The sequence below is a fragment of the Poecilia reticulata genome, linkage group LG11 (assembly GCF_000633615.1).
Source record: "Poecilia reticulata strain Guanapo linkage group LG11, Guppy_female_1.0+MT, whole genome shotgun sequence".
Lineage (NCBI taxonomy): Eukaryota > Metazoa > Chordata > Actinopteri > Cyprinodontiformes > Poeciliidae > Poecilia > Poecilia reticulata.
The window spans coordinates 12,760,912-12,775,373 of record NC_024341.1 but is presented as its reverse complement, the minus strand read 5'-3'; the positions used below and the strand labels follow the sequence as shown (position 1 = coordinate 12,775,373).

The 14,462-nt window shown below is 45.8% G+C and overlaps 1 protein-coding gene across 3 annotated transcripts in view; it reads left to right on the top strand.

Annotated features, from left to right (window-relative positions):
- Nucleotides 1–14,134, top strand: part of ahdc1 (AT hook, DNA binding motif, containing 1) — a 28,800-nt gene extending 14,666 nt beyond the window's left edge. For 2 of the 3 annotated variants that reach the window (XM_008421828.2, XM_017307526.1), the window contains 5 exons: nucleotides 2,420–2,612; nucleotides 2,843–4,146; nucleotides 5,121–6,823; nucleotides 7,040–8,708; nucleotides 12,695–14,134. In XM_008421828.2, the coding sequence (XP_008420050.1) occupies nucleotides 2,947–4,146; nucleotides 5,121–6,823; nucleotides 7,040–8,702 (4,566 nt within the window). In that variant the 5' untranslated portion in view covers nucleotides 2,420–2,612; nucleotides 2,843–2,946 and the 3' untranslated portion in view covers nucleotides 8,703–8,708; nucleotides 12,695–14,134. The remainder of the gene's footprint in view (nucleotides 1–2,419; nucleotides 2,613–2,842; nucleotides 4,147–5,120; nucleotides 6,824–7,039; nucleotides 8,709–12,694) is intronic. The other variant, XM_008421829.2, reaches the window with a different exon arrangement.
- The last annotated feature ends 328 nt before the right edge of the window (nucleotides 14,135–14,462 follow it).

The window sequence follows — 14,462 nt, the reverse complement described above, 5'->3', positions numbered from 1 at the left end:
CCCCCCTCAAACCCCCCCATGCTGTTTCGGTGCTGCTGCCTGTCTCTTAGCAACAACTGCACACCCGTTAGAGCTCAGTGAGTGCTTTTACAAACACACCCAGGAAAGCACACTCTCACATGTGCACACTCCTGTTCACACACACAATCAGTTGCACGTACGCGTGCACAAGCTCACACACACACGCACTGGGTCTAGTTCCTCATTGAGGGTTTCTGCTGGCAGGCCTGTGAGTCTGCAAGCCTTTGTGGCAGTGAGATAGATGAGGAGAGAATAGATATGCTGTACAACTACCATCTACAGAGTCATTGCGCCTCCCAGACTGCGTAACAGGGCAATTGCCCAAACTCGAAGCTGGCAGCCTCTTGTCTCTGCACAAACACACTAAGGCACAGGCATTCTGTGGCTTGTTGTGTTGTTGTCGCTGGCTTCCCCGCATTTGCACAATAACACCAAAAACTTTTTAGAAGAAAGTGGAGGAAAAAAAAAAAGAAAAACTGTACCAGATCAAAAGTGTTCAAACACTTCTCGTACAAGAGCTTGTCTTTGTGCGGCAGATTCAACAGATCATGATGTGGGAGCAGCGCATACCATCGTCTGTTTTCACCGAGACAATACTACGCCGCTGTGTGTTCCAAAGCCCCAGAGCCATCCACGGGAAAATGCACCAAAACACATTCGCTACGTATGATTATATTGGAATGGCGGCTGAAGGATGCCAGGAGTGCTTTGCCTAAACAATGAATCATAGCAGAATTGATTGGCTCGCATCTAAACCCTGTCAAAATGCCCCCTGCAGAGCACAGAAGAGGGGCATTTGCATGTGTGTCTTTGTTTTTGCGTGCGGAGAGCACATACGTGTGTGTGTGCGTGTGTGCGTGTGTTGTGTCTGTCTTTATGTGTAAATCGATGTGTGGGAGGACGAAGCTGCAGGGGCATATTTGCATGTGTGTGTTGGTATGTGTCGGGGAGTGACAGCGTGTATGTGTGAGCACATGTGATGCGGCGCTTAATTAAAGCATGTGCTCCTCTCCTTCCCTCACAAACTGGTCAGATGAAGCCACGATTAATGAGCGCCGTTAATTAGACCGGAGAGAAAGTGAGAACGGCAGAGAAAGTCAGGGAGGTGGCAGTGGGAAGGGAAGGGAAGAGAAGGGAGGGGAAGGGAGTGGGTGATGGGGTTAAAGAAGTACGAGCAGTGTGTGCATGTGTGTGTGTGTTCATCTCCATGTTTGTCTGTCCCAGTTGTGTCATTCCTCAGAGCAGCAGAGGTTGTTTCGCTTCATGCGTGCAGCCCAGCACTCAGCTCCGGCAAAACTCCCCCTCTCCTCTTCCTCGACTGCCTCATCCTCTTCCTCCTGCTCCTCCACAACTTTTTTCACTCTTAATTTCCCCGTCTGCCTGTCCAGTCACGATTCTTTCCCTCCTGTTTCAGTCACATCTTTCACTTTCCAGTCTCTTCTGCAGCCCTGTCGCCTTTTCATACATTCCCACCCTTTCATTCTCTCACTTTCTTTGCCTCCTGCTTAACGTCCTCCCTCCCTCCCTCCCTCCATAATCAGAGCCATATGTTGGAAGGGAAAGGCAGAGAGATCTGACAATGGACATAATTGTGTTGAATGTGGAGTGTGTGCGCTACAGAGTTAAGAGAGCCAGCAGCGTGCATGCATATCTGCTCACAAATGTTGCAAGCCTTCCTGTGTTTGTGCCTGACGAGCATGCGTGGCGGCCAGCACATGTGGTCCAAGTCTCGTTCTTCTGTTTCTTCCATCCTGGGTCTGCACTTCTCCTCCTCTCTGAGGTTCTGCTATCCCTCCATCACTCCTGTCTTTGTGTCACCTTCATCTCTACATCCTCTCAACACCTCGACTTTCACCGCCTCTCTGCTTCCCCCTGGTGGCAGATGTTGTTTACACATTTCCGTTCTTGTTGCATCCCAACAGGAATCTGCAGTTTTAGGCAAGAAAACATGACACTGGCTGTACATGTGCATGTGTTCTCCCTACATTAGCCACGATTGATTGTTTCAATTGTTCACTGAGATTTGTATGTGCAAAATGTTTCCAGTTGCTTACATAATGGAGCGGCGTGACGCTATGATCGGCATAACATGCACCCAGTACTTAAATGTTCCCAGAATCTGCTAAAAGATCAGAAATTTTAGCCACAAGTCAACTTAAACAATTTATACTGCAAGTCATCCTCTAACATAATTGTGTCTGATGCGAGACGGTGCAGCCCTCTCTCAAATACTGATTCCAGTCTGGCCCAATTCGCGCTGTGACATCATGTACTAATCACTTATTCTCTTTCTCTTTGTGCTCCTCCCTTTTCCACGTGCCTTCCCCTCCACCTTCCCCAACTACTCTGTCCCTTTTCTCCTTCTGTCTGTCTCCGTCTTCTTTTTCTTTCACTCTAGCAACCATGGGCAGAAGACAGAGCCAGGGAGAAGAGAGAGAAAAGTCTTGTGAGCTCTCCACTGCAGTATTGATGACCCAATGATCCCCTGCAGAACAGAGCCAGTCAGGCAGACCGAGTCAGGCTCGCCTCAGAATCAAAAATCAGCGCCACGGCCGTTTGGTCGGAGCAACCGACTGAGTGGGGTATGAATGGTAAATGTAATCTAATTTTACAATGCCGGCGTGTGGGTGGCACAGTTAATAAAAGAGGGTGCATTACAGAGTAGGATTTTGGCACGTTGCCAAATTCGTTGACAGTCTGGTCTGTAAAAGTTTAGCAGCAGTAAGAAGAAAGAAAGTCTTTCCCAATTTCTGAAATTCAACTCGAGGGTGTTGACATATTTTAACCGTCCTGGTTTTTTATTTTTTATTTCCATCTTTAGGTGTAAAAGTCTTCTGCCCCTACAAGCTGTTGAAAGTTTCATACAGAGACAGCTGAAACCACCTCTCCACATCCTGCGTCACTACCTGCAGCACCGTCCACTGGATGAGTGGCTCGTCAGATCCTCAGCATTCAGGCCAAATTGGCGCTTCGGCAGGTCGTGGGGAGACTCGGCCAGAACAGAAGGGTTTTGTGGTTAGACTGGAGAAACTGGAAAGACCTGAGTCCTGGACAGGGGAGCTCACACTCCATGGCGCGTTCCAAGATCCATTTCATGATGAACTGGCACTTGTGACCTCTGACATTGCCCCCACCTCCCCTTCCACCCTGGCAACTGGTGCTCATCTGCAGAAAAGGCTGGGGCACGGCACCTACCTGCAGAGGCACCCTGACACCTGCAAGACAGCCGAGGCGGACACGTTTTCAGCGACTCTCAGAAACATGCAAACACACGTAGACCCGGAAGTGCACGCAGAAGCTTTCTCCAACCCGCACATGGACAACTGTGGAATCATCGAAATCAGCAATCACAGTGATTCTATAGACTCAGAACTCTCTAAAACTCTCACAGTAGAGGCCATGAACACAAATTCACCTCAGACTTTGCCTTTGGCGATTGGCAATCATCCTGCAACTACCAACCTGCTGGAGGCCCCAGCAGTCCGGACTGCGGAGTTCGACACGCCCTCAAACTACGGTCCAGTCCCCTCTGGCCCTAACCCAATAACGGTGCCTTCTTCTCTACCCGTAGAGACAGAGAAGAAGTATGCACTCCGCAGCTCTGGGCGTCCTCGCTTCCCCTTGCACCTGCGTAAATCCTCTCGGCTGCATCGGAGCATCGAGGATGTGGGGAAAGGGTCAGGCAGGGACAGGGGTAGAGAAGAGGAGGAAACATTAGAGGAGAAGATCTGGATGGTTAAAGAGGACGAAATCACTGCAGATGCTAAAGAAGAGCGTTCTTCTGTGGAGGCTGTTGTTTCTGCACCTACTTGCCATACAAATATGCCTCTTACTCCGAGTGAACCTAAGCCTGCTCCCAAACCTCTACTTAAGCCTGGGCCCAGACTTGGGCACAGACCTGGACCTAAATCCAGATGTAAGCCTCCACTGAAATATGTGCACAAAGCAGCTCCTAAGAGTATTTTAAAACAGCGTCTGGCAGCGCAGGCCCTCCGCCAGAGTGCTGCCTCTCATCTCACATTTGAATCTGCTCCACCTGCTCCTTTGTTGCCTATGAAGGAAGAACCTGGTGCAGGCTTGGGGGTCTGTCCTCCAAGTAACAGCAAAAAGGGCCGTTATGTTGGTGTAAGTGTGTTAACATTAAGAAATAAAGTGCCTTGCAAAAGTGCTCCCAACAAAATGAACCTTTTCACAGCTTGATTTGCTGCCACCACAAACGACGGTGTATTTCAAATTGATACATTGAGACATGCTTTTCTTTTTTACAAAGAGCTTAAAATTTGGTATTCAACCTTCTTAGACAATTATTTGTAGAATCACATAGTGTCACGTCTTCTGCAGCTCCCAGCAGGTTTTCTTCCAGGCTACCCCCTATTTAGCTTCACCTGTCTTCAAGTCTGACTAACCTTCTTGCCTCTGCTGAAAAAAAAAGCATCCCCAGAGTATGAGGTTGCCTCCACCATGTTTCACTGTGGTTCTAGTGTGTTCAGGTGTTGTGCAGTGTTAGTATTTTTGCTACATACAGGGTTTTGAATGTAGGCCAAAAAATTCAGTATAACTCTTTAAGAAAAGGACCTACTGCCTTTTATTTGCTCTGTCCCCTAAGACTTATGGCAAACTACAAACAAGGCATATTATGTCTTTCTCTCAGCAATAGCTTTCTTCTTGCCTCTTTTCCGTTTAGGCCAGATTTGTAAAATGTACAACTCAACATTTCTTCCACCTCAGGTGTGGATCCCTTCAGCTCCTCTGGACTTAGCATGTCAGCTGTCAGTTTTAGGTAGAAAGCCATGTCTTGGTAAATTTGCAGCTGTTTTACACGCTTTTGGTTTTTGAATGATTGAAATAACCTATGCAAGTTATTCAAAGCTGTGGATGTTGTTCTTAAGCGTCTCCGTAACTGCGAGTTTGTCTGTTGACATCATGTCAACTTAACATATTTGTAGTTTAAGCAAGATTTAATGTGAGAAAAGTTCAAAAAGTTAGAATGCTTTTGCAAAGCGCTACCAACATATCACTGTGCTATAATTTGTTCTTCATTCAACCTTAAACTACATATAAATTAATGCTTTGTTTTGTATTTCCCCATTACTCAACAGGTAAGGAAGATTGTTGTAAAGGTGCCTCGCATTCCTGTCAGCCTAAGTCGCCGACAAAAGAGCTATAAAATTTCCAGTTTGGAAACAGTTACGGGGACTGAGAAGGCTAATGACGGCAGTCTGGAGGGGTCTGAGGCGACACGAGAGCCAACTGCACTCCTCCGCATGAAGAACAATGGGAAAAGTGTGATGGTGATGTTTCCTCCTGGAGAACTCCCTGTAATTCTCAAACGCAGGCGGGGGCGACCCCCTAAACAGGCTTTACCGGGAATACAGGTCGAAGTACCCAGTGCTGGGACTACTGCGATTACTGGAGACCAGCCCAAGAAGCCCAGAAGGCGACGTCGGACTAAACTCCCCTGTCCATTTCCCTCCTACGTTAATGACACAAATGATGTGAAAACTGAATATGGGGATGTTCTCTCCAAATTGGCATTTTTAAACCGCCAGCCCCCTGCCACTGGTCGCTGCTCCCCTCCTCGTTGCTGGACACCAAGTGAGCCAGAAAGCTTTCACACCCCCCTGGAAAACCCTGGAATATCCACCCTGCTCCACAGGCTCACCGGGTCTAGGCGACCCAGGGGTGGCAGAGGAGGGGGGCTCGGCAGAGGTGGAGGAGCAGGAGGGGGCGTCATGGGCAGCGAGTGCAATAAGAGCACATTCAGTGACTTCTTTGAATCTATTGGGAAAAAGCGAAAACTGAACCTCCTGTCTCAGCATGGATTACCAAGGAAAAGACGGAAGGGTGTGGGAGGAGGAGTGGGTAGGGGAGGGGGCATGGTGGGAACAGAGCCTGGGGGCGAGAAAATTGTCAGAAGGAGACGAATGAGAAAAAACGGTGCATTTAAAGGGGGAGTGGTGCCCATGGGGCAGGACTGGCCCAATGGGACAGGTGGATGGGACGAGGAGGGGGCTATGGATAAGGAAAGAGCTTTGGGTGGGTATCAACTCTGTGGATCTCCAAGGGGGGGCTTCTCCAGCTGTAATGTTGGACGAGGAGGTGCCTACAGTGGTCCAGCTGGAAGCAAAGGGGGTGGACTAGCAGGAGAGGACTCACAAGGACTATTTGCTGGGTATTTTCGATCCCTCCTCGATTCTGATGACTCCTCCGACCTTCTGGACATCTCCTCCCAGTCAGACCCCCGTAAATCTTCATCCTCTGCCTATGATCCATCCAGCTCTGCGGCCTCTCACAGCTGGTCTCCTCCATTCCCCAAGTGGAGCACTAAAGGAGCAAATGCAGGGGTGGAAGGCTCAGCACAGGCACACTGCTCCTCTGCAAGACCCCCTTATAGTTATGGAAGCTTAGCCCAAGTATCTCCCACCACCTCTACGTATCCTAAATCCACTCCGCCATCTCTTTCGCATTCTCCCAGCTCCCCCCACCCAGCTTCTTATGGTCACTACCCTTCTGGTTACTCCTGCTCTCCTCCCGTAGGGCCACAGAGGCCCTCTGACTGCAGCTTTGGCTATGGTGGCAAAGGGACACCTGCCAATCAGATGGGTTATTTGAACTACCAGGGAGCAACCAAGAGAGGCTACAGTGGCTATCCAGCAGTAAGCCATTCCCCCATGGGGAGAGGGGAGTCAGCAGGACCCACATCACCTGGAGGAGGGTACATGTCTGTGGCCAAAGGGAGCCCTTTCAGCTCCTCTGCCACAGAGGGCTACAAACAGTACAACTCCAACCAGTGGAGCTGCAGGTAACATGATTGAACTTTTAGATGACAAGGTTCCAGTGTGCTCTAGAGAGTATTCACCTATTCATCCTTAAAAGGGGTGTTTAATTCCTTTAAAACTTTGGATCATATACAGTATGTAACTGTTTCTGATTGGTGTAACTGTAACATCAACTTGTAAAATCTAAAATATAGTCGAATATCAAATGTATAATTTGCTTGTATGATTTCTTTCCTCAGGCAAGCTTTTGGTGGTTGGTCAGCAGACAACTTTGGGTCTCATTATCATGGCTATAGTGAATATGGCTCCAATGAGTCCAAAGACATCTTGGATATCTCAAACTACACCCCCCAGAAGGCTAAGCGACAGCCGTTTCCTGAGAGCCTGTCAGAATCTTCCTCGGACTCTTCACACGTCGGCTCAACAGCGCCTGTTATTGGACCCAGCTCCACTGGAGGCAGCTATAGGCAGAACGAGGCTGCCTCTGTGAGTGCAGGCCAATCGAGTCTGTCCAGTCTGGAGAAACTAATGATGGACTGGCATGAGAGTGCTTCAGGACCGTCGTACAACTGGAGCCAGGATGTACTTTTCCAAGGTGGGGGGACGAGCAAACCCGGGCGTGGTCGCAGAAAACGGACTGAACTGCATTTAGAAAAGGAAGGAGGTTCTGCCTTACATTCGGATTCACCGTCCAGTCCTTCCCCAACACCCGCTCCGGGACCTAAGCGGGGAGGGGCTGGAGGACGGGGAAGAGGCTCCAGAGGAGGTAGAGGAGGATTATCTTCATGTCAGAGAGAGCGTCCGACTGGGTCCAAAGGCAGAGGCAAGATGGCCTCTGTGTCAGGAGCGGGACTGATGGTGTCAGCTGGAGGTCCAGAGGGTTCTGGGTTGTTCCAGGAGGGGCTGGATTATTACAGCGGAGACAGTAGCAGTCTTTCTCCACTGGCCACACCTAATCCTGCTCCACCATCCAGCTACCTCCAGGACACCTGTGAGTACCCCTCCCCTTACTCAGCCCATCCCTCCACTCCGTCCTCTGAAGAGCGATATCCAGCCTTATACCCTGGTGAATCCTCCTCTTCCCTCTCACCCAGTGTGTCGTCTCCCCCTTATCCCCCCAAGCCCACCCCTCCTCCGACCCAGCCCTACCACCTTCTCCCATCCAGGACCTTTTCCCCCTCTTGTTCTCCCTCGCCACGTTTGACCCCCCACTGCGGCACAGCGCTCAGCCCATCGCACCGACCTCCTCCGAAAGACCCCCAGTTCTCCCAGTATGACTCCCCCAGCTACTGCAGCTCTCCTTACTGGTACGGACAGACATCACACAGCGGCAGCCCCAGTCCGCACTCAAACACAACTGTGCACGCCCACAACAATCCACACGCAAGTCCTCATGGAAATGCACATGCTAACTCCCTCGCTAACCCAACTGTAAACACGCACACACACATGAGTGACACACAACACCAGAGCCACACTAACCTGAGCTCACACACCAGCAACCATTCGGCCTCACACCTCCAAAGCAGTCAGTCCCACCTTAACGCTCACCTGCCCACCCTCACACACCCCAACCCCAGCCCTGGCCTGCACTCCCACTCAACGCCTGGGCTTTATGAGGAGCGCAACCCTTCCTCTGCCATGGCCCCCCACAAGCGGGATTTGATCCCTCACAGCATGAGCACAGGCCTTCGCCAGGGTCCCCTCCCTCATTCCCCTTACTCCAAGCCTCCTCTAGACGCCTCACCCCATCAGGAGGACACCAGTGGCTACACCCTGCCCCAGCAATCCTACCAGGGCGTGGGACATCGCTATCCCCCCCAGACCGCTCAGGGTGGAGGGGTGTTGTGCCAGCTCCTGGACCCAGCCAGTGATGACAGCTTCAGTGTCACCAGCCTGTAACAGCAGGTGAGTTTATTGAACATTCATATCAGATTTCTGAATATGACATGATTCATTCATTCTTTCTTTTTTAGACAAGCATTTTATTATCCAAGAACACAAACTACTAAAGTGTGTTTATTTGAGTACCTGAAAAACCACGAGAAAATAAAACGGAATTAAATAAATAACAGTTATCATCCTACAGTAATCACATGCAGCACCAGCAACTGTAATTTTACACAAGGATTAAAAGAATGAACTAACATTTAATTCTCTTGATGTGATTAACTAAGCAAAAGATGTTCACACAAACCAGGAATTCAGCCGATATTTAAAACCAAATGCACTCAACGGTTTTTAGATTTTTTTTTTGTAAAACAATTTTGAAATTATTTTTTGAAATTACTTCCAGTTCAAGATTATGCAATACAGCAATAGTTTGTATAGGTCTGGGGTAAAAATTACAAACATTTTAAGGGGTTATTAATACATTCAAATTTTAATCTATTTAAAAGACCCATGTTTTTGTCATGTAAAAAACTGCATTAGATTAACTGTGTTAAGTTTAAGTTAGAAAATATTACTGTGAACCTCTGAACTCACCGCTGTTCCTTAAATACCATTAAATGTGTGGTTTTTTTTTTGTCCTGTTGTGCTGTGCTACAAAGAAGTGTTTGGCCACACTAAAGATCGACTGTTTAAAACTAGAAGCTACGGCGATGGAGGAGCTAGTTTATAGAGGCAAGCTATAAGCACCGACAGAACATTTAGCTGAGGAAGCAATATAGGAACCACATGAGTCGATGTGAGTTGAAACCAAGACACTAATGATAATAGTCGCTACAGACGCTGCCTGGAAAATGATTGTCAGAACAAGAACTACAGCTCAAGAGGCAATATCTTAATAAGTCATTTTAATGTGATCAATAACAAAGTTAACATGTTAAATTTCTGCCAAAAAAAAAAGTTTTCACATGCTGAGCTTGACTTTAAAAACAGTTGACTCAAAAATTAGTTGACATCTATGCCCAAACAATATCCATCTGTTGAGGAAAACATTTTCCTAGAAGAATTCTACCTTTTTTTTATTTTTATTTTTTAACAAAACTGACCAGAAAGAGAAAAATACATTTAAAGCAACATACGTCCTCATTCCTGGGAAAGTAAATTTGTTCCAGTGTCTGGCCCTTTAATGGCTTTAACCAAGTCAATATGTCCACTTGGAAACAAAACGCCGGTAACCCCAGCCTTAGAAGAATACAGTGTGACTTGCGAGCAGAAGAAGGACCAGATGTGGAGCTACGGTCAGAAAATTCCTTATAAATCAACTAAAGTGACAGCTTTGCCTCTTCCAGCTTCTGTGGGTGCTGGTTCCAAAAATTTTATTTTCCATCATTCAATATAATATCAGGCCTCGTGTATAAAGTGGGGGATTTATGCCACTTGTTACCTTTTTTTCCCCTTCAATTTATACATTATTGTTTCAAAGTTTGGACATATTGATCATGGTCAATAACGTCACTAATTTAAGGCTTTTAATCACTTATTCAGCCATTGTTTATCCAGAGTGGAACGATATGCAACATGCAAATACAATACCAAATGAAAAACTTCTTATAGATTATCTGAAATGTCAAAATTAAACATACAACCTGTAATATATACATGCGCTGCCACCAACATTTGGCTAAACATTCAACAGCAAGCTGAGCTTTGACCAGATGCATATTTCATTTACCTGGTTTTGTGGCACAGATCTGGCTTTTAAGTCACAGTTCACACATTTGCAAAAGGGTTGAGTTTGTTCTTTTGTAAGTCCCCTTAAAAATGGCTAATGTCGGTCTTGATCCACTCCGAAACAGCTCTGATATGCATTTGGGATTGTGGTCCTGTTCAGGCAATTAATTGTGTTCAAGCGTAAACTAAATGAATAAACCTGGAAACCCATGATGGAAGAAAATTGGTTATAAAGGACAGGAACAACGATGTAGCAAGGCCTGCAACAAATTAGTGACTCACTCGAGCTGGAATGAAATTTGCAGCCGTCCACAGGTAAAAGACAAATGTCTTCTGGAGAAACGTTTCGTATTCAGACAAGACAAAGGTTGAGCTATTTGGCCACAATGACAAGAAGTAAGTGTGAAGGAATATGTAAAAACCAAAGAGAACACTGACGCAGCTGTCTGGCATGGTGGTGAGAGCATCATGCTGTGGGTATGTTTCAGTGCAGAGGCGCATTGTGACTTTGATCTCATTACAGTTCAGTGATGCATATATCAAAGCACATTTTTGAATTAATAAGTCAAAAATGTATCAGTTCAACAATTAAAAAGCTGCATCCATGTCAGGAAACAGACAATGTACAAATATTCATTCAGAATTATGCCTGGATTTATTGATATCCAACAGTTGCTAAGGAACATTTATCCAAATGTGTTGGTTGCTCTTCATTGTGCCAGGTGTAGCGTTTTCTGACATGATGTGATTGCTTATGGATAAGTTATCATTCTATTTTGCTTGTTTTATCTCTGAAACCAAAAAATGAGGTTAGATACTTCTGACGTCCCTGCTCTATAGTCTATACTGGCTGAAAATACAAGTCTGGGGTGCATAATGGATCCACTGTCAGCTCCGATTCAGCCAAATGCTGCAAAGGTGAACAAATATCGATTGTAGTTACAACTCAATAACAACCCAAAATTTAATGTGAAGTAGAAGACTCTGCAGTGGCCGAATCAATTAGCTTATCGCTGCCCAGCTGAGCAGCGTTTAAGTTGTTGACAACAAAACAAAGCTTCACCAAGGTAGATCTGCTAACTCTAGACTTCAGAGAGTCCTGGTTGGAAAGAGATTTTTCTCTTTACTACTAACAACTTCAGCATCTTTTGTTGGGATTTGAAGTTGGAGACCAAAATATTTTACAAATAAAAAAGTGCGCAGCTCCTCTGAGCCGATACCTTGTAGAACCACCTTTTACTTCAGTTACAGCAGCAGCTGTTTTTTTTTTTTTTGGTATGGCTCGACTAGTATGTTTTTCCATTTTACTTTATGAAACATCTCAACCTCAGTAAGCCTGAACATAGTGCTTCTACGAATATCAGACGAACACGCTTTGCTCTAACGATTTCATATTTTTGCTCTGGCTGTATGCGCTTGGCTCCTGTTAAAGAAATGTGTCTCCGAAGCATGACTCTGCCGCCACCATGCTTCTGTGTGGCTGGAGTGCGCTCAGGGTGATGTGCAGTGACTTCCACCACACACTGAATTTTGGTTTCATGTGAGCTTGCTTTGTAACCCGTATGGCTCATGTAAGGACCTATTAAGTCTCCACATTTGTTTCCTCTTGCCACGCCTCTAATTAGCCCAGGTTCGTGGCTCTTAGTTATCGTCTCTCATCTGAGCTGTTACGTTTTTGCAGCTCATCCGGAATTACCACAGGCCTCTTGGCTGCTTCTCTGTTTAATGCCCTTCTCACCTTCTTCTCCTTCTTCACAACTTTCTCCCTGAGCTGTCACGTTTTCACGATGTTGTTTGTTCTCTACTGTTCTCTTCTGCTGCATTTATACCTAAATTCAGTTAAATTAAATTCAGATCGACTCTATTTACCAACGCACTTTTATTTTATTTTATTTTATTTAAGGGGCATCAGGTTGATTTATCTGCATATAAATGTCTGCAGCGTTATTCAAAATCTTCTTTGTGAAAGGAATTCATTTTCTTTCTACTATATTTATCTGTTAGATAGTGTTAGTGAAATATAGCTTCTGGCTGTAAAGTGTCAAAGTAGAAAGATGTACAATACTTTTGTAAGGCACTTTGTGCTAATCATAATCCTAAATATATTTAAAATTTGCTAAAAAAAAAAAAAAAAAGTATGGCAAGTCTAACAAATATCTTGTATCAAAATGATTTTATAAAAGTTCTACAATGTGATTCCCAATTTCAAAATGTTTGTATCTTTACATTTTTTTTCTCTCTCTCTCTCTCTCTCTTTCTGTGTTTCCTCTCAGGTTTGAGTCAAGCTTTTACAGATTTGCAAACATATTTTTTAAAGGGAACTTCTTTGTGAGAGACTGAACTGAAGGGTGAGAATTTAGCTGCCAGCCTTGGACAGTAAAGCTTTAATTCTCCAGCACTGACAATCAAGATCAACCCATGAAACTCAACGCATGCCCGTATACGAAAACACACGCACTCACTCGGACAGACAGACAGACAGAAAACACACGCACACTCACTCGGACAGACAGACAGACATGCACATGGGCAAATAAGGAAAAAGAAAAACACACACACACAGAGAAACGCATGTGCAGATTAGATCACTACCTAACCATGATCATACGTGAGCACTCTGTCCTGGACCGAGAGGGAACGGCCAAGAGGAATCTAACAGACAAAGTCCAGACGGCGGTGGACAGAGATGAAACTATATCCCCATCCCTTTGGGTCCTTCTGTGACACATGCAGTATCTCGCCGAGTCCTTTTCCATTTCTGTTCTGCAGTATAGACAAATTAGGATCACTCTGCTTTCTCTCTCTTTCTCTCTCTCTCTCTCCGTTTCGCTCTTTCTGTTCCTGTCTCCAAAACTTCTCCATTTACCGCTAAAGCCAGCTGCAATGTTCTGCTCTCAAACCACTCAACTGTCTTGTGCCGCAACCTGAGCCGCATCTGAGCCCAAAAATTGAAGTTTTTTTTTTTTTTTTTAAATACCATGAGCCTAGCCAAACGTCCCGCTCTGTGCACTTCTTCTTGATGTTTGTGTCCCATAAGAGAAAAAGCGGACTAAATCAGTTTCTGCTCTTCAAATACCAGCATCTGTACATACGACTTCAGCTCCAAGACCGCGGGGAGGATGGTGGCAGAGTGGGGGTGGGGTGGGGGGGTGAGCCATTATCAACTTTCCTCTCTTCTGCGTCTTACCGTGATTTCTCTGCTCTGATAGGGAGGGGAAAAGAGGAGTAGGAGGAGGACTGCAGCTTGGAGACTCAACATCCTGTGTTTTGCTGTTTTAACTACAAGGGAAAGAGACACTGAAATTACACAATGGCCCCAAAGAGACTTGTTTTGTGTGTGTGTGTGTGTGTGTGTGTGTGTGTGTGTGTGGACTCCAGACAGAGGATGGATTTGCGTGACTGCAGTGATGCATGTATTTGTGAGTTTGTTTGCTTTTTTTCCTGAATGCATGTGTGTGTGCGTGTGTATGCGTGTTTGTGTGCCTGTGGGGTCTAAAGGATTGAGGCTCCAGAGATGACAAAATCTTGGTGGGGCCTCATTTCTTTCTTTCTTTCACTCTCTCCCTTCTTTTTTTCGTGGTCTTGTGTTGTTTGGTGGTTTTTGTGCTTCAAAAAAAAAAAGAAAAGAAAATTGTATATCTGTCTGTTACATATCATGTATGTATCTGAGGTGCAAAATATTTAAATACACATTACGTTCTTGCCATTGGTAAGCTTGTCTGTCTCGTGCAGTTTCTTCAGCAGACAAGAGGAGGTGTTTTGCTTGTGATTTGAGAGCCTTTGTAAGTGCCGGGCTTTGCCTGCAACTGTGAGGGAAGGAGTTCAAACAAGGACACGATTCGACGGGGAGTTAAAAAAAAAAAAAAGAGGGGAGGAGAGGAATGAGTGATGAGGAGAGTAATGCGGGATGTGCTGGTAGCTGGAAAGAAACCAGACTGAGCAAAAAAAAAAAAAGAAACCCAAAATGTAGAAGAGGGTTTAATGCAAAGGAAAGAGAAATGCACAGGGCTTTTACTTTAACATTTCTAATCCTAATCCCAG